This window comes from Staurois parvus, unplaced genomic scaffold (genome assembly GCF_062004578.1).
Source record: "Staurois parvus isolate SC_StPar_1 unplaced genomic scaffold, SC_StPar_1.0 ptg000029l, whole genome shotgun sequence".
Taxonomy (NCBI): domain Eukaryota; kingdom Metazoa; phylum Chordata; class Amphibia; order Anura; family Ranidae; genus Staurois; species Staurois parvus.
The window spans coordinates 6425991-6445727 of NW_028317825.1; the positions used below are offsets into that span (position 1 = coordinate 6425991).

Sequence of the window (19737 nt, forward strand, 5' to 3'; positions counted from 1 at the left end):
AGGAGGAAAATGGAGAGAATAGGTTCCTGTATGCGCCACCCCCACCACCCCTCCTGTCCAACTGTGAAACAGAATTGTGACAATCGTGGCGTCAGACCCCAGCCCTTCTCACCAAACTCGTGACCGAAGTACTGGCCAATCTAAAACCGCGATGTCACGTGCGTACCAATGCCACGACCAGCTGCACCCTGCACAAAGATTTTCCAGCTAATGGACCACAACCTGTGTGCCGGCAGCCTGGGAGCGATTGTTACTGGGTCAGGTTAATTACGCAATTAACCCTTCACACCGCCACAACCTCCTTTTTGTACAGAGAAAAAGGAAACTCTGCAATATCAGCAACAACACTATGATGGTTGGATAATCGTCTGTATACCACTGTCACCGCAGGCAGGTTATACAGAGGGTTAAACACACACACAGTAAAGCTCTTCAGCGGCAGGAATTCGGAATTTGCATTAAAGAGCTTTAGAAACAGTTCAACACTTTCAGAAAGTAAGATTTATTACTAAAAGGTCAAAAGGGTGCAATAGAAATATTTACAGAAAAAGATGTAGCCAATATATATATATATATATAAATATACAGAGAACAATAGCACAGCAAAGAGATAACAGAAAGGAGTTTAAAGGGTTAAAGTACTTGCCAGTCAGCCCCGGTTTAAGCAGCTTCAAGTTTTATGAGCCCAAAAGGATTTCTTGTCTCCCACGGTCTGTTTCGATGTTAAAACAGGAGAATCTTCTTTCTACTCTTTAACTCAGCTTAGCTTTTCTAGTATCTCCACAGGGTGTCTCCCTGGAGCAGGAAACCAATTGTCTCCTTTGAGAGGGAGGTGTAGGTGGAGCCCTAAGTTATGACCAGAAACTCTCCTAGCTTCTATTAGGATTCATAACTTATTCTCAGGGCATTTGGCAGACTGGTCACTAGTAGATTAATACTCAGCTGCATCTGCGGAATGGTTAGAGATGAAACGTCATATACACTTGAATGGTTCAGGAGATATAATTTTCTGCTTTCCTATATACACCAGGGGGTGTAAAATATCAGGAAACTTGTATCAAAGTGACCAATCTGAATATATGCCTGGTTTTTATGTAAGTCTCTCATACTCCAAGATATGAAATCATAGGGGAAAATGGATGTTGAATGTGGTGTCTAGTTTATTGCTTCCCTGGAATGTCTTTGAACTCAGTGAAGGACTTGGTTTACGCTTTTACGATCCCTTTCCAGGCAAGTTTTAGACAGGGGGGCACCTAGCTAGTGAGGTTTTTTAGCCAGGACGCCCTTCCACTGAGTTTGTTGCCTGTGATCTCTGCAAACACACACCGACCACATGTCACTCAACAGAGAGGGAGAGGGGATGACTGGAGGGGGAAGAAAGATACAAGATGGAGGGTTGGAGCAAAAATGGATGACCGCGTCCATCTCTGTGTGTACGATTGCTACAAGAATGTTACAGGGAGGCTGCATGGGACACCTAGAGTATGGAGCGGGATCACATTGTGACCCCCTGATGCTACAGCAGTGGTTGGGTGGGATGGTAAAAACCTGTCTTAACTATGGGGGTTTTACTGCCCCCCAAACCACAAACGTAAACAATTTCCCTATAAGGCTGCTTTCATACTGATGTGTTGCTATAGACTTCTATTAGGTCTTGCGAGTGTGGTGCACTTTCTGAAAGAACACCAAACTCTCCAGGATATAATAGAAGTCTATGGCTCAGCTCAGCTAACCTGCAGGAAAGTCGCAGGTGCACTGCACTGCAGATCAGCGTGAAAGCAGGCTAATAGTTGTTAACCCTTTTATAGATGCGCATTGGCCAATTGCAAAAGCATAGTGTATGTGATGTTTAATATACTGACCTTCCTTGCCTCTTCTAGCTTCTTCTGGCATCGCTTTCCAGGCCACCCAATTCCTCCGCTGCAGGCTCAATGTACTCTGATGCTCTGGGATGGTGGGTCAGCAAGCCTAGATCACGATCAACAGGTTGCCAACCCTGGGCATTCGCTTCCCTGGTTTGAGGTTACGGGCCACATCAGAGGGTTCCTGCGGGCCACGGGTCGAGCACCCCTGCCTTACAGTGTAAGACTACAGGTCCTACACTGTAACATGATGATATCGGAGCTGCAAATACCAGCTGGAGTGCTGAAGAGACTTTGGAGCACCAGTCACATACAAGGAGAAGCTTGGGGAAGGAGGGATGGGTTAAGGACTCATTCACACGTGTGGCAATACCCTGTACTTAACCACTTCCTGTCCGGCCATGGTATATAAACGGCCGGACGATGGCAGTGCAGGGTCGGGTGGCTGTTTATAAACGGCCTCCCCGCCCCCTGCTTGTGCGCACTCTCAGAACGTGCAGCACCGCGATTCGGTGCCCCCTGTGTCCTCAGGACACAGTGGAACACTGATCGTTGTATGGGACCTCTGTGCGAGGTCCCAATCATGTGATCACTGATTGGCCAGTGATCACATGAAGAGTAGTAAGCAAGATGTCACTTCTGACATCATTGCTTGGCCAATCAGTGATCACATGAAGAGTAGTAAGCAAGATCTCACTTCTGACATCATTGCTTACTACGTGTGAAATCTGTGAATGATCACAGAGGTCACATGGTACAAGGCTATTCACAACAGCCTTGTACCATGTGACAAGCTATGACCAATCACAGCTCACACAGTATTTCTCAATGGCTGCAAGAATGCAGCCAGAGAGAAGGAGAAATGATTGCTTTTACAGCCTTTATGGGTGTAAAAGCAATCAGTTTAAAAAAAAAATAAAATCTTCATAACTCCCCACAAGTAGTACAGTCTGTAAAAAATAAAAAAAAAAAAATTATAAAAAAATAAAATATTAATGTAAAATGTTTTTTAACCTAATTTGGATTTTATTTTACTAAAAAGATAACTGAATAAATTTTGGCCAAGATTTGTGAAGAAAGATTATTTATTTGCAAAATTTCATAAGAAAAACACTTTTCAAAATTTTTGGACTTTTTAATTTATATAGCAAAACACAATAAAATTCCCAGTGGCGATTAAATACCACCAAAATAAAGCTTTATCTATCTAAAAAAACAAATTCTAACAAATTCATATGGGTACAGTGTTGCATGACCACGCAATTGTCATTCAAAGTGTGATAGCACTGAAAGCTGAAAATTGGCCTGGACAGGAAGGGGGTGAAAGTGTCCGGACTTGAAGTGGTTAAGGAGTGTTTTTATAGTCTCATAATTGCACTTCAATGCCTGCCATGAATATACAATGGGCACCACACAGTGCAGTGCATGCAGGTGAGGTAGAGTTGTGTTAAATTAAGCAACACGTTATTTTCAGGAGGCATAGATGCTTGTCAGCTGCCCTCCTTAATTTCAATGGTAGTGTGCCATAACTGCTCCAATATCGATTACGCTGTGTTAGTGAAGCATTTGTAAAGTGTTAGCTGGGCATTGAGAGACAGTGGAGGTTCCTGTATCCCAGAATCCAGTGGGAAACTATAGAGAACTAAGACAGAGCAGCTTCAGCCACTTCCCATTTGTACAGAGAAGCTTTGTGATTACACCATTTTCTTCTGTGTGCAGGTAAAATGGGAAGCACAGTGGCTAAATAGTTAGGACTTCCCTCTAGCAGCACTAAGGTTGTTGGTTCGAATCCTAACCACTGTACTACCTGCACGGTTTTTGCAGGTACTCCCTGTGCCTGCGTGGGTTTTCTCTGAGTACTCCGGTTTCCACCCACACTCCAAAGACATGTTGTAATGCAGGCCATAGACGGGGAGAAAAACGGCAGATTTTTCTTTTAAAAAATGAAAAATCAGTCGTTCAAGCGGCCGACGTTACCATCAATGGTAAAAAAAAAAACAAAAAAAAAACCGGCCGATTTTCATCCCGTCTACAGCCGGCAAAAAGTGTCCCTGCAGAGAGCTCCGCTATTTCTTTGACAGTTCTCTGACAGTTCCTTGACATTTACAGCGGTTGCAACATTGTATCTATTTGTTTCCATTTAGGATACAGATGTTTTTATTCGGAAACAAATAGATACAATGTTGCAACCGCTGTAAATGTCAAGGAACTGTCAAAGAACTGTCAAAGGAATAGCGGAGCTCTCTGCAGGGACACTTTTTGCTGGACTGGAATTCCTCTTATTTTTCACCCTACTTCTTCTTTTCTTCTTCATCCTCATCCTCTTCTTCTTCATCCTCATCCTCTTCATCCTCATCCTCTTCATCCTCATCCTCTTCTTCTTTTCCTTCTTTTTGTCTTCCTCTTGCAGGTCACTGCTCATGCGCAGATTTTTTATCGGTAAAAAATCGGCCGATTTGCCCATCATTGCCGCGAAAATCAGCCGATCGGCAAAATCGGCCGATTTTTTTTCCAACTTTACCGAAAAAAAAAATCTGACAAAATACCGAAAAACGGCCGACCAAATAGCCCACTAATGATCCGAAAATCGGCCGATTTTATTTTCGGCCGAAAATAAAATCGGCCGGTTTTCGGATCATTAGTGGGCTATTTGGTCGGCCATTTTTCGGTATTTTGTCAGATTTTTTTTTCCGGTAAAGTTGGAAAAAAAATCGGCCGATTTTGCCGATTGGCTGATTTTCGCGGCAATGATGGGCAAATCGGCCGATTTTTTACCGATAAAAAATCTGCGCATGAGCAGTGACCTGCAAGAGGAAGACAAAAAGAAGGAAAAGAAGAAGAGGAAGAAGAAGAAGAGGATGAGGATGAAGAAGAGGAGGAGGATGAAGAAGAGGAGGAGGATGAAGAAGAGGAGGAGGATAAGGATGAAGAAGAGGAGGAGGATGAGGATGAAGAAGAAGAGGAGGATGAGGATGAAGAAGAAGAGGAGGATGAGGATGAAGAAGAAGATGAGGACGATGAAGAAGAAGAGGATGAAGAAGAAGAGGGTGAGGATGAGGATGAAGAAGAAGATGAGGATGAAGAAGAAGAAGAGGATGAGGATGAAGAAGATAAGGATGAGGATGAAGAAGATAAGGATGAGGATGAAGAAGATAAGGATGAGGATGAAGAAGATGAGGATGAAGAAGAAGAAGAAGAGGATGAAGAAGAAGAAGAAGAAGAGGATGAAGAAGAAGAAGTAGGGTGAAAAATAAGAGGAATTCCAGTCCAGCAAAAAGTGTCCCTGCAGAGAGCTCCGCTATTTCTTTGACATTTACAGCGGTTGCAACATTGTATCTATTTGTTTCCGAATAAAAACCATCTGTATCCTAAATGGAAACAAATAGATACAATGTTGCAACCGCTGTAAATGTCAAGGAACTGTCAGAGAACTGTCAAAGAAATAGCGGAGCTCTCTGCAGGGACACTTTTTGCCGGCTGTAGACGGGATGAAAATCGGCCTATTTCTTTTACCATTGATGGTAACGTCGGCCGCTTGAACGACCGATTTTTCGTTTTTTAAAAGAAAAATCTGCCGTTTTTCTCCCCGTCTATGGCCTGCATTAGTTTAAATAGCTCCTGACTAAATTGGCCTTAATATGTGTAAGTATGAATGTAAGTTAGGGATTGTAGATTGTATGCTCCTTGATGGCAGGGACCGATGTGAATGTACAATGTATTTGTAAAGCACTGCATAAATTGATGGTGCTATATAAGTACCTGAAATAATAATAATAATAATAAAAGACAGCAATACTGACAGTGCCAGGCAGGAGCAGAGGCATTGAGCATTATTGTCAGTGGCAAAGATTTTTGTGTCAGAACCAGCAAGTGTCAGTGGAAGCAAGTGGCTGTCTTGCAGAGAAATCACAAAAATGTCCACTATCACACCACAACCTAAACAAGCCTCAAGTAGATAATTTCCTCTACATCACTTCCCCTTTAAGCATTTCTCACTAGAAAATTAACACTTTTATGGACATTTGACAAGCTGTCTTGATGCTTTTTCACTTCTTCAAAAATGTGTCAAAAACACTATAGGCGTGCTAATGAGCATTGAACCATGCATCATAATCAAAGGATATGTTCACATAAATGAATACGTGGTTCGCTGCATTTTTTGTATGTTTTTGTGGTGCGTTTTTCATGCTTTCTGCATTTTTTTTTTTTTTTAGTAGGAGAAGACTGATTATTAAACACAAAATCCTGCCAAAAACACATGTGCATGAGGCATTTTTGATGCGGTTCCATTGATGTCTACGGAGCTTTGTTCTGCATGTAAAAAAGTCCCTGCACCTTTCCAAAAAAACACATAGCAGAAAACTGCAAAGATGTGAACGGGGCCCATAGGAAATAATGTTAAATGGATTGTAGTGCGTTTCTGCAAATGCACTAAAAATGCATCAATTTGAACCTAGCCTAAAAGTGCTTTTTACAGGTACTCTAGGCCAAAACAAGCATCTAACCCTTGCATTGCGCAGGGAGCTCCTCTGGAAGGGTAGAGGTTTCATTTTCCTGCATCATCTTATCAGGGTACCAGCTGAAAGTACCAGGAAGAGACCGCTGACCCCATGATGACACACAGTAGTGCATTTTCTGTAGACTGCCCTGAACGATTTTAGCCAAGGCAAGAAATATAGCAGTGCGGATTTTGTTTAAAGTGTTACTAAACCCAGGACCCTGCATTCACTATATCTGGTCTCCCACATTGAACAGAACATGGAAATGCAATTATTTTAGTAAATATAAACTGCTAAATACCATCTCATCAGCAGTTAGAGCAGTCTTGTGACTTATCAGTATCCAGCAGAGCACTGGTTAAAGCTTGTAGGAGGCGTTTTCATTCTCCCATGATTGTCTTATGAGGCTGTAGGACCCCTGACCCTGTCTGGATAGCGCTGAATGGCCCTGTGCTGATCAGATGCACTCTAGCAAAAACTCTAGCAATACACACCAAACTGAAAATGTGCAGCTTGCCTCCAAGGCTCTGTTCTATCAGCAGATGGATTGGGCACAGTAGAAGAAGGGGAGGATCAAACATCCTTTTAACACAATGTACCGGATGAACCCCTTAGGTTCCACAGTGAGTATAACGAGCATGCTTTACTGTATGTACAGACTGATTTTACTGTTGTGGGTTTAGTAACACTTTAACCTCTTCCCTACCGCACTATATCCGAAAGACGACTACAGCGCGGTTGTCTAGTTCTGGGAGGACCTATGGACACAGTTGATTATGTGAACTGGTAAATGGCCAATCACAGTGGCCTTTTACCACGTGATCAGCTGTGTCCAATGACAGAGCAGATCACCGGGTAAATACAGTTGCAGGTTACACTTTCCTCACGCTGTCATAGCATGAGGAAAGTATTGCCAATAAACGGCAATTGTCAGAGAAGTGATAGGCACTGATGATCAGTGTCACGAGTTCACGCACACGCCCACAGCGACTAGCTAACCAAGGCGCGCACGTGCGGCCGTGACTTGGGGTAAGAGGGAATAAGGGGGACTTAACTTTGAATATATAAAACCATATATATAAGATTGGCCGTGATACACTTTCACAGACCGCACTACCTCTGGCCACCACTGGAGGGAGACTCCACTCCAATCCAGATGGCTAACCACACACTGGCAGATACAAATCTCACATACAATCTGGTGCCCTAATTAGAATTGAGGAGCAGTCTAGCAATCACACACCCTTCTAGGATTCCCCCAGCTACACTCCAAGCCAGAACCCTGGTGTCAATCACTCTTCCACTGTCCACACACCAAACGGTAGCTTGCCACAACCCAACAGTTTATCCGCAGAACGGTCTGTTGGGACACCACACACACAGATCTCTGTCTGGCAGATCTGTTACCTTTACAATCTGCACGCAATCTGCCAACACGCAGTGCAATTGCATACAATTGGCAATGATCTTAACCGAACATATAAAGACACTAAAATACAATACAATCTAATCTCTCCGGAGATATGAGCCCGCTTAAGTACCCAGAAGTCACTTATTAATTTTATGATTTAATATCCCGAAAGTGGGCAGTGCATAAAATATGTACAAAGTATAAAAAGTTACAAGAAGACACACAAATGACTATTCACTATAAAATAAAAGGGAATAAAAAACAGAAATAAAACTTTTACCAAGATTTATCCTGCGACTGGAGCAAGTCAGAAAACGTCCGTAATCCATCAGTCAAATAGAACCAGATCCATTGGAATCACAATGTCCCAATGTCAGGGTCCTCAATTAATGGGGATATGGACATAGGCGTGACATTAGTTCTTGGCCAATTGACTCTGGGGGGTTTTCCTGTACCTGCCCACAGGCTGTTCTGAGTGCTGAACTGCCCAAAGTCAATTTTACCAGGAACGGTTTGAATCACCAAGTCAGGGGTTGAATTTCCGACACCAGCGCATCAGTCCGATCGCGACAGTACCAATCACTGTTCAGCTATCGCGATCCAGCGCCACATAACCATTTCCTGCATTTTTCTGGCATTCTACATAGGCCACAAATACAGTTTTTACATGCCGATGTAGCCTACAGTGTGCCCAATCAGAAGGAAGTATTATCTCTCTGTAACTAATATTTTAGCTTTTATGAGGGATGAAACTCCTTTGATCTATGTACATACTTTAGAGCTCCCCAGACAGATTGGGGCCCCCCTGGTGTCATGAAGCCTAAACATCTGAGTTCCCCTTTTAAACTTCAGGAAGGTGGCAAAGTCTGATTACATATAGGTGACAAAATCTTATTAGCACCCAGGTGTCACTTCCAGCCTGAGGAAGCTCTGTCTCTTTTCAGATGCTAATCGGTGACCATCTGTCTCTTGAATACCTATGACTGAATATTTCTTTAATGACAAGGAATGAAACTACATTTACGATTACATACTGCTACAGGTCACATTTTATCTACTCAAATCTGTACATCTATGTCACAATCAGTGCCACCCACCTGTGCCGCCCAGCAGTGCTGCCTATCTGTGCCACCTCATCAGCGCACATCAGTGAAGGAAAAAAATTACTTGTTTGCAAAAATGTTATAATAGAAACAAAGAAAAACTTTTTTTTAATTTTTTGCTCTTTTCTTTGTTTATGGCGCAAAAAATAAAACACCCAGTGGTGATTAAATACCACCAAAAGAAAGCTCTATTTGTGTGAAAAAAATGTCATATGGGTACAGTGTTACATGACCGCGCAATTGTCATTCAAAATGCGACAGCGCTGAAAATCGGCATGGGCAAGGAGGGGGTGAAAGTGCCTGGTAGGCAAGTTTAAGTGTTTGAATAAAAGTTTTACAAAATCCCCATTTCTATGTAATGTTATGAAAAGTGTTCTATAAAGGTGAGGGCCGATCTAGGCAGAGCTTAATCAGAAAGGTATCCACTATTACAATGTAACTGAGAAAGGACTTTGAAGTTTGTGTGAAAAGCTCATGTCTGCCCGGCACACACACTACTAATACACTGTATTCCATATCCTCACCTACCTGATCCATACTTTATTCTTATACATCACTCCTGGAAGCCAGATAGACAACAAGCAGTAAGCGCACAAAGCACCCACTTCACGTGTGAAGTCTGTCCGTACATGAGCACACCCACACATCACGACATGAGCACACCCACACATCACGACATGAGCACACCCACACATCACGACATGAGCACACCCACACATCACGCCGTTCAATCTTCACCATCTATACAATGACATGCCCACATGTCATGATGGGCAACTTACACAGTTCACATACGGCCACGTCACCCTTCTTGGAATCAAATCACCCGCACAAGCACATGGCTATGCCTACACGTCACGTTGTGCCGCCTACGCTGTCCGTACAATAAATGTCTACGTCCAAATGTCACCCTGTGTAACTATACCATCCATACAAGACCACACCCACAACGTGCCACTCACCCCGTCCGTACAATAACATGGCTACGCCCACACGTCCCTCCGTACAGGCGTGCTGCGCACCATAGTGGCCATATCTGTATAGCGGTAGGGATGTGTTTTGGACCAGCGAACTCACCGTCGTCTCACAATTCACTTCTTGTTTTGATTCCTGGCGGTTGCTGGTAAGATGGCGGCGACGTTGGACAGGGTTAGGATCTCTGCCTCCGAACTGCGGAACTTGCTGGCAGCTGGGGAAAGCGCGGGAAGCCGAGGTATGTGGAGAAGGAGAGCTCTAGTCACGCCGGGTTCCCGTCTGTCTGGAGGAAGTGTGGAGGGTACTATCAGTGTGAGGCACACGCCCCCTCACAGCACAACTTACTATGTCCTCCCCCTGAGGGACTCCGTGCTGGTCAGTGTGTGAGGAGGGGGTGACACAGGGATGAGCAGGCACACGGAGCACACCTACCTCTTCCTTCTGCCTGACTCCTTCCTGGAGAATAGAGATCAGGAGCCTGTCATAGAGGAAGAGGCAGGAGACAGGCACTGCCAAGGACAGCTTTAACGTAGAACTCAAGGCCAGTAACAGACTAAGGCAGGGTTATACCCCCTGTCAGGTCATTTTTGCCATCTGTGTCCCAGTGGGGGCTTTCTCTTTACTTTCCATTAGCAACAACAGGAAGTGGGAGGAAATGCCTCCAAAGTGAAGGTATTCCAAAAAGAGTGTCCCCATTGGAAGATATATCTGGAAGATTTCTCTTCCTGTTCTGGTGACAACTCAGAATGTAAGATTCATTTTCACCCTTGGTAATACGTGTCACCAGGCTCATAGAGAGGGAAAATCTCCCCAAGGTCCCATGACACCTGCACTTTCAGGGAATGTGTGAAAAATGCAAGACCTTTTAGGGCTGCCATTAATTGTTAAAGTGGAGTTCCAGTCACACTGTAAATAATTGTGTCCGTTACAAAAACTGTAGCTGCTGACTTAAAAAAAAAAGTCACTCGCTTGTCCCTGATTCTGCAGCCCGTTTCACCAGCTGTCCCGTGTTCCCAGTGTGGGCTCAGTGTGTCCCCTGCACATGTGCGAGTAGCACTGTGCTTCCTGAATGATCTTGTAGTTTTCTATTACCTGTCACATGTCCCAGGAGACTACTGGGGGGACAACTTCCACTTCCGATTGCCTAGGTGATTGCAGAGAAAGTGGGAGCGGGTATCTGTCAATTTCAGGTACCCACCCCCAAGGGTGCCAATCCTTAACCGCATTCCGCGCTGCCCTATTGCATAAATACTGCTTTAGGGCGGCACGGGTGCGCAAAACCACGTGTGTATATATATGTGATTTTGCAGTTCTGGGTAGGGGGCGTGCGCAAGCCCTAACCGCGCTCCCATTCGCGCCCTTGGCTGTCAATCGCCAGGTCCCAGCCGGTGATTTTTCGCCAGCACGCGGTGATCCATGAGTATCTCCGACGGGGGAGAGACCTGTATGTAAACAATAAAGATCTCTCCCCTGTCAGCTCCTGCACACTGCTTTGTATGGCTCTGCATAGCACAGCCATACAAAGCAGTGTGCTTACAGTGAAACACACAGCCCCCCATAGTGAAACAGCACACAGTTAACCCTTTGATTGCCCCAGATGTTAACCCCTTTCTGCCCAGTGCCATTAGTACAGTGTCGGTGCTTTTTAGTAGCAGTGATCACTGTATTGGTGTCACTGGATGTCACCAAGTTAGTTCCCCTCCATTATAAGAATGCCCACTGTGTCCTGATATAAGTCGCTGATCGCCGCCATTACTAGTAAAATGAAAGAAAAAAAAAATTCCAGTATATATAATTCCGCTATTTGTAGATGCTATAATTTTCACATAAACCAATTAATTTACACGTATTGGGATTTTTTTTTTAGCAAAGACATATAGCAGAATACATTTTGGCCTAAATTTATGACAAAATTTGATTTTTAACATTTTTTTACTAGACATGTTTAATAGCAAAAAGTAAAAAACATTGTTTTTTTTTTTCTCTCAAAATTGACGCTTTTGTTTTTTATTTATAGTGCAAAACATAAAAACTGCACAGGTGATCAAATACCACCAAAAAAAAACTATTTGTGGGGGGAAAAAGGACATACATTTCATTTGGGTGCAACGTTGCATGACTGCGCAATTGTCAGTTAAAGTAACGCAATGTCGTATCGTAGAAAATGGCCTGGTCGGTAAGGGAGGTAAATCCTCTGCAGGGGAAGTGGTTAATGGGGAGTGGGGGACCAATCTTTAACCACTTGCCCTCTAGAGGATTTACCCTCCTTCCTGACCAGGTCATTTTTTGCTATTCGGCACTGCACTATTTCAACTGGTAATTGCACGGTTGTGCAATTCTGTACCCTAATGAAATTTGTCCTTTTTTTTCACACAAATAGAGCTTTCTTTTGGTGGTATTTGATCACCTCTGCGGTTTTTATTTTTTTGCGCTGTAAACAAAAAGACAGAAAATCTTGAAAAAAAACAATATTTTTCACTTTCGGTTTGTAAAAAATATCCAATAAACTCAGTCATAAATTTAGGATAAAATGTATTCTGCTACATGTCTTTTGGTAAAAAAAAAAAATCTTACTACTTCTATATTGATCGGTTTGTGTGAAAGTTATAGCGTCTACAAACTACGGTATATATATTGGATATTATGTAGCTTTTACTTCATGACTGCCTATCACATTTCTTTAGGTGCTAAAATGCCAGAGCAGTACAAACCCCCCCCCCCCCCCCCCCATGACCTTTTTTCAAAGTAGACACCCAAGCATGCTGAGAGGCATATTGAGTCCACAGAACATTTTATTTTTTGCCACAAATTTTTTGAATATGACAATTTTATTTATTTTTGCACAGTTGTCACTTCACTTATATATTACTCATGCATGCCATGCGTATATGTGAAAACACCCCAAAACACATTTTCCTACTTCTGGGTATGAGGGTACCACATGTGAGAGACTTTTTGGCAGTCTAGCTACATACAGGCCCCCAAAATCCAATGACCACCTCCAGACTTTCAAAGGGCATATTTCCCCATATCAGTGAAACAATAAAACAGTGCAAAACATGAAATGAATCAAAAATAATTATAAACAAATCATAATAAATTCTGTGGTTTTAAAATAAATGTCCAAAACCACCAAAATGAAGAAAAATTTTAAAAATTTGTGTCCAAATACAAAAAGTGATGAAACCAAAAACAAAGTCCCCTTTAAATATGCAAATAGTGCTCCAAACAAAATATTGGATAAGTGTAATACAGAGAAAAGACTCCACGGATCCGCACCTTCCTGTGAATACTGATGTATACTAATGTATACAGAGATAAGAATAGATTGCACTTTATGGATACAATATTATCCTCCAATTCCCAGGGAAAATTTCCTCTCCGTAGCTTCCTCCATATACAAGAGCTTCCCCACTACCTATCACAGTTTTGGAGGCCCTAAAATGCCAGGATAGTACAAACACTCCCCCCCCCCCCCCCCCCCCACAAATCACCCCTTTTTTGGAAAGAAGACACCCCAAGGAATTTGTTAAGAGGCATGGTGAGTGTTTTACAGATATGATTTTTGTCACAGGCTTTTGAAAACAAAAAAAATAAAATAAAACATTTTTAGTTTTTCCTTCTTTGTTTTCCAAAAACATGTGGCAACTAATGAGATCTGCAAAACACTCACCACGCCTCTTAGCAAATACCTTGGAATGTCTATTTTCCAAAAAGGAGTCATTTGGAGGGATTGCTTCTACTATCCTGGCATTTCAGGGCCAATATTATAAGCTTATGCCACATAACACCTACTCTTGAAGACCAAGCCTTTTCTGACACTTTTTGTCCACTTGAAAAAACTTTTTTTGCTAGAAAATTACTTTGAACCCCCAAACATATATATATCTTTTTTAAAGCAGAGGCCCTAGAGAATAAAACGGTGGGTATTGAAATTTTTTACATCACGCAATATTTGCGCAGCCATTTTTTTCAAACGCAAATCTTTTGGGGGATAAAAAACACTTTGTAGAATTTTTAATGCACAAAAAGTTAGATTTTTTTAAAATAATTTTTACACTGTCCCCACGGCTTGTAAAAACAATTCAGCAGCTAATTGGCCACTAGGATTGCTTTTACATGAAAGCCGACTGCCAGCTGAAAAAAAACTGTACCAGAATGATGCCTGTAGCTGCAGGCATCACCCTGGTATAACCACTCAGAGTCCAGCAACGCAGTAGCACATTGTGTGTGTGTGTGTGTGTGTGTATATTATATAGGTAACAGCAGAGAACATAGGCATACAATGAATTTGCTCTGTGGACCAATATGACCGCAATTCATTCTTTTTTATAATGTCCATGTTGAGGGTTAGGCATAAAAAAGTTTTAAATTCAGAAACCGTGATAAGTTTCCATGCAAATTGTCTGGCAAGAGCTGAATTTGGGTGGGCGGCGATGTATTGTGCATTTAAATTGCTTTGGCCCGCAATCAATTGGTACAAATCTTCCATGAAAAACAGCGGAGGGGCTAAACGCTAGTGCTGGCTGTGAACGGGGCCAATCCTGCTAACACTGCGTTTTTGGGGACGCTATACAAAGGAGGCACTAGTATAGTTATGTTCGTGATCAATATCTTGATCCGTGAACACTATACTAGTAATGGGGGTTATCTGCGACCTATAGCATGAGTATGATAGTGTGCGGGCAATCTAACGCTAGCTGACCCTGGTTGGGAGGGGTGCTTACTGACCCTGATGTTCTCTGATGTTGCTAGTGGCAGGAATACAGTGATCAGTGAAAAATTCTATATACTGACACTGTACTAATGGCACTGGTTGGGTGACGGGGTGATCAAATGCTATTTCCCCCTCTCAGTCTTTTTTCCAGTTCAGGGTCTTGTATAAGCATCTTGTTTTAATCCCCACATTATTTTATCTTGATCCCAACCCACCTGTAGTCTCATTGTGACGGGGGCGTGATCTGAGATGGACATAACCTCTATGTTGGCACCAACCAACGACTCTAATTGTCTATACTTCATCATTATATAATCTAATCTTAAATATGATCCATGTACAGGAGAGAAGAAGGTATAGTCTTTTTCTCTTGTATGTTTAACTCTCCAAGTGCCAATCGGTTGACTTTGATAAAGTAGTCTCTTCAATGATTGTAATTTCCTTCCCCCCTCTCTCCTTGTACATGGTAACGCGTCCATCTCAGGCTCCATACACGGATTTAAGTCCTCATCCACAACCAGACTACCCCTTCTAAATTCGGAAAGTTCTCTTAGTACTCCCTCCAAGAATGTTGCTGGGCTTTTGTTCGGACAGTAGATATTAACCAATGTGTATTCAACTCTGTAATTTTCCCCTCAAAAATAGAAATCGGCTCTCTGGGTCCTCCCTTTTCCCCTCCAGTATAAAACTCACATTCTTTGACAGCCCTATTGCAACCCCTTTGGCCCTTTTAACTGAGGAGTCTGCATAATACCACGTTGCATATTGCTTTGAGTAAATCTTCTTGTTTGTATCGTGAGTTGTGTCTCTTGGAGAAACACTGTCTATGGAGTGTAGGTGGATTTCCCTGAGTATCTTATGCCTTTTACTGGGAGAGTTTAGCCCTTTCACGTTATAAGTCATCAACTTCATAACATTCATTTTAGCTATTTTTTTTTTTTCACATTTTGGGATGTGGCCTTCCTCCCTTCTTCCCCCTCTACAATTCCCCATCACCCTCCCAGCCTATGTATTGCCTTGGAATCTGACGTGGGAAGTCCCCACTGGTGATTCCTATATTGGGGTAAAACTCAAAACATGCACGTCAACATCTCTCCTGGACCGATGTCATTACTAGGTTGGAGCAGGCAGCATGCTAGGCCTCCGGTTCACCTGCCAGTACCACTTTCTTCACATCCTCTCCATCCCTTCCCCCACTCACCCAGCTCTAGAGAAAGAGGGGAGGGGTAGGGGGTCCTTGACACAGCTGAGGAGCACCCAGGGAGGAGAGAAAGACGACCCCCCCCATGCCACCTCCACCTACATCTTCTTCCTAGTTACCCTCTGCCACCCTCCTCAACCCTGCCCTCCACTTTCTCTTAACCCCTCTGACCATCCTACTAGTTCCATTTTCTCTATTTCTAATTTCTCACAAAAGTCATTAAATTCTTCTGGGAACTTTAGCCTCGCTGATCTTCCATCTTTCCACCCGATTAGACAAGCTGGGAAGCCCCAATTGTATCGAACTTTTTTGTCTTTTATATGGTCCAGTAAAGGTTTCAAAGATCTCCTTCTCTCTGGGGATATGTCCACAAAGATATGTAAAGTTGTTTCCTCATATTTTATTTCAATAATGTCCCGCAGCCCTTCCCATATTCATTCCCTGCCTCCAAAATGAAGGAATCAAACAATCGCATTCCTAGGGCTTTCCACCAATACTCCTTTTGGCCGACTGATCCTATGCACTCTTTCAATTTTCAATTTCTCTGTCACTGTTTTTCCCATTATTGGGTTACAAATTTTCCTCATTTTCTCCTGTAAATCCACTTCCTGTTCTGTTTTTCTTCTGGTAGGCCCCTTATCCTTTGGTTTCATCTATTGTGGTTCTCCTGATCTTCTACTGTGAAGGATAACTTTCTCTGTTCTTTGCGCATCTCCTCCATTTGCGATTCCAATTTATTAATTTGTTGTGCATATCCCTCCATTTTTCTCTCTGCTTTTTCAATCTGGGTTAGTATCTGACCCAGATCAGTACGAAGCATCCCCCGATCTCCTTTTTTCATGAACATCTCTAATTTTGTGAACATTTCCGCCAGTTCATTTTTTAAAAGTGATTGTGACATAAGACCTTGCTGTTCCATGTTTCCTTGTTCTATTACACTTTCCCTATTTATAGGTTCTTTAATCTGGTTCTCTTCCCCAGTGTCCCGAATGACAGTCTGGATTGGTCTCCGTCATATTTTTGAGTCTCTGGGCTTTTTTTCCTGTGGGGGAAAATACTTTCTTATAGTACTAGTATTTACACTTGATTGGGGGAGTTTTAGATTCCCGCTCGTTTAGTCAATCTACTCTTCATTTCTTTAAAGCGTTACAGTTCGATTTCCACTATTCCCCTATATATCAAGAGTACTGACCCCTGGATTGCCCTTTTTCCTTCTACTAACAGTCCCAAAAGACTCACTTTGTATCCTTTTTGTGTTTATGCAAGAAGTAAATAAGAGAGTCCCACGAACCTCCAGGACCCTCCAAAAAACATTCTTCTCTTTCTGCACAATAATCACAGCATACACATCTACTGCAAAAACGACAGTTCTTTATAGAGTTTTAACCGCAACCTGCGGCAACTCACCATCCTCTTTCATGCCGCGTGTGTGCTGCTTCTCCTTCCTTGTTCACTCCTTCTTTCAGCCCGCTTTTCCCAGCCAAGGTTCTTAAGATAGGGTGTATGCTGAGGAGGGTCCCCCCTGTGCCAGGGGTCCTGGGGTATCTTGGGGTACCTCTGTAGAAAAGATATAACGCGGGTGCTCTTTATGTAATCCACCAGCTCCTTCTCTTCCTCTCGCTCTCTTGCTTCTCCCAGGATCCTCACACAGGCACCTTCACGGGCACCACTGGCGTCCTTCCTGATGTCCCCGCCTCCTCTCTCCGCCAGACCAGCAGTGCCCCTCCGGCCCCTGATCTCCGCCGGCTGCTCATCGGCTCCACAGGTCCCGAGCGATCGACTGCCGCTGCCCGGGGACCTCCACTGCATAAGCCGCTGCCAAAACACCTGGTTCAGCCTCCCAGCTGGCTCAGGCCCAGGATCAGGTATGCTCTAGGGTTTATCCCATGTGGGACTCAAACGGCGTCCGGAGCTCCTTTTGCTGAGCTGCCTTACGGCGCCATGTTCCGGCTCCTCCCCCCTCTACTCAAGTCACATGTGACCTTCACCCCCCCCCCCCCAAAAAAAAAAAAATCTTCACAAAAACACTTTATCTTCACAAAGAAAAAACTCCCACTCTTCACAATCATGTCTTGTTCGTGTCATCAGTTTTCGACATCACCTATATTTGTGAGCAACTATTTTCAGGGATGAAGCACATGAAGGACAAAATATCTTGTGAGCACCTTGAGAATTCTTCGAGTATTGCTACTACATCCATTAAGTTAGAAGTTTTTTTTTTTTTTGTTTTTTTGTTTTTGTTTTGTTTTTACTGCGGTACATTATCTATAACTGTGATCTTTTAACTTGTGACTTGCCCGACCTTTTCTGCTCATCAGCTCTCCTTGTTGTATTTTATGTGTAGCCCAAGACAATTCCTCTTATTCTAATGTGGCCCTGGAAAGTCAAAAGGTTGGGCACTCAGGTCTAAAAGGATACAGGATGTAATCACTGACTTTCTAACGGTCTGTCCAAATGTAAAACTTTTTTCTTGGCTTTGGATAGAGAGGGGAGGGAATAGAACTCCTGTCTGTTGCTTTGTTTTGTTTTTGTATTTCAATGGGCATACAGTAGCAAAATCAATGCTGACAAAGACATGCAATTATGTTGTACATTTTCAGTCAAAGGAATAGATAATGCAAGGTGTCTGCAATATAGCATACACAGAAGAAATGTATTACATAGACATTTGGTAAGTTATTGAATTGCTAAAGACAAATTAAATGAGAGCTCTAATGAGACTGTTCACATGAGTAAGTGCAAAATAATATAGCAAAGTCCATATAATTGGAGTATAATCAGTTGGGAAACTATCTAAACCTAAACCAAAAGCATTGCATGCCACCTATTTGTACCCCCGCTAGGGAGATTCGCCATCTGGTTTGGTAACCACTATGAACAAGACTGAGAGTGATGGCAAGCCCAAAATATTGAGTTTGTATTAGAACAGAAATACAGGAGAAACCTTCCACGGGTGCACTTGTTCTGGTGACTTCTACAAGAGGATTCTATCTAATTTTGTAGAGATTTCATATCCGTTCATGTTAAACTTATAGGACTGGAAATTAAAGGATAATTCACCTTTTGGACAAAAATAATAAATGTGCATTTTTTTTGCAGGTAAAAAAAGTGCATTTATTATTTTTGTCCAAAAGAGCCTGTAAAGCATTACACTAGCGATCAGTAGATGGCTGATGCCATGCAGATATTCTGACAGGGAGTTTGAATGAACTACCACGGCACTCCACAGCTCTGTGGTAGTTAATTGAAAACTATAAGCCGCCAGCCGCTAAGGCTGCCGAGACTTGTAGGCACTCAGTCACAGAACTCTGTGAGTGACACGGCCGAGTGGGCACAGCCCCACACGGCCACGCTGTTTTCAGATCTGACAGCTGGTACGGTGAGAAGTTTCCCTGTACTATCTGTCAGAAGGAGGGGAAAGTGGTGAATAAAGAAATGTGTGCTTTTATGCTATGCATGTGTATAATTGTAACAACTTCCATAAGGGTATGTTACCATCTACTTTTCCTTTTGGTAGATTGCTCCTTACATCCCTTCTCAGGTACAGGGAATCTGACGGGAAATCCCTTTTTATTCAGTTGACAACAAAATTTTGACATTGAGTAATGAAAAGGTTGGAGCCTCTTTTTCTAATATGCTCCCCCCATCCAATCCCCACACTATATTTCTTGTCCAAACATCACCAGTATATAAAGAAAAGCCTGACAACTTGTGACTCGCCTTGGTTTGTGGAAAACCTTGTTGGACAGATATACCCTTCAACAACCCAGGGGCTGTTGGCCACCCACAGTGAGCTCAGGAAACAAATAGAGCAGTCCCCATGGGGCCTTACATCCTGATTCTGGACTGACATTTCTGCTTTCACAGGGAGGACATAAAGTGAAAGTTGGTGAACATTTCATGTTAAAAACTGTTTCATTTGTCCTAACACACTTCTTTTTTTTTTTTTTTTAACCTTTTCCTAAAAAA

At 42.8% G+C, this 19737-nt stretch overlaps 2 protein-coding genes across 8 annotated transcripts in view; one reads left to right on the forward strand and one right to left on the reverse strand.

The window, feature by feature from the left end:
* The window catches only part of SRR (serine racemase), a 50189-nt gene extending 39973 nt beyond the window's left edge, over window positions 1-10216 (reverse strand). The window contains exons 1-2 of one of the 7 annotated variants that reach the window (XM_089657604.1): window positions 9658-9837; window positions 9404-9434 (exon numbers count right to left, since the gene is read on the reverse strand). In XM_089657604.1, the coding sequence (XP_089513730.1) occupies window positions 9404-9429 (26 nt within the window). In that variant the 5' untranslated portion in view covers window positions 9430-9434; window positions 9658-9837. Of the gene's footprint in view, window positions 1-9403; window positions 9627-9657; window positions 9838-9952 lie in introns of those variants that run through there. The other 6 variants (XM_089657619.1, XM_089657611.1, XM_089657625.1 and 3 more) reach the window with 6 other exon arrangements.
* SMG6 (SMG6 nonsense mediated mRNA decay factor) overlaps window positions 9906-19737 on the forward strand; it is a 481063-nt gene continuing 471231 nt past the window's right edge. The window contains exon 1 of the mRNA XM_089657570.1: window positions 9906-10088. Coding sequence (XP_089513696.1) covers window positions 10004-10088 — 85 coding nt within the window. The 5' untranslated portion in view covers window positions 9906-10003. The remainder of the gene's footprint in view (window positions 10089-19737) is intronic.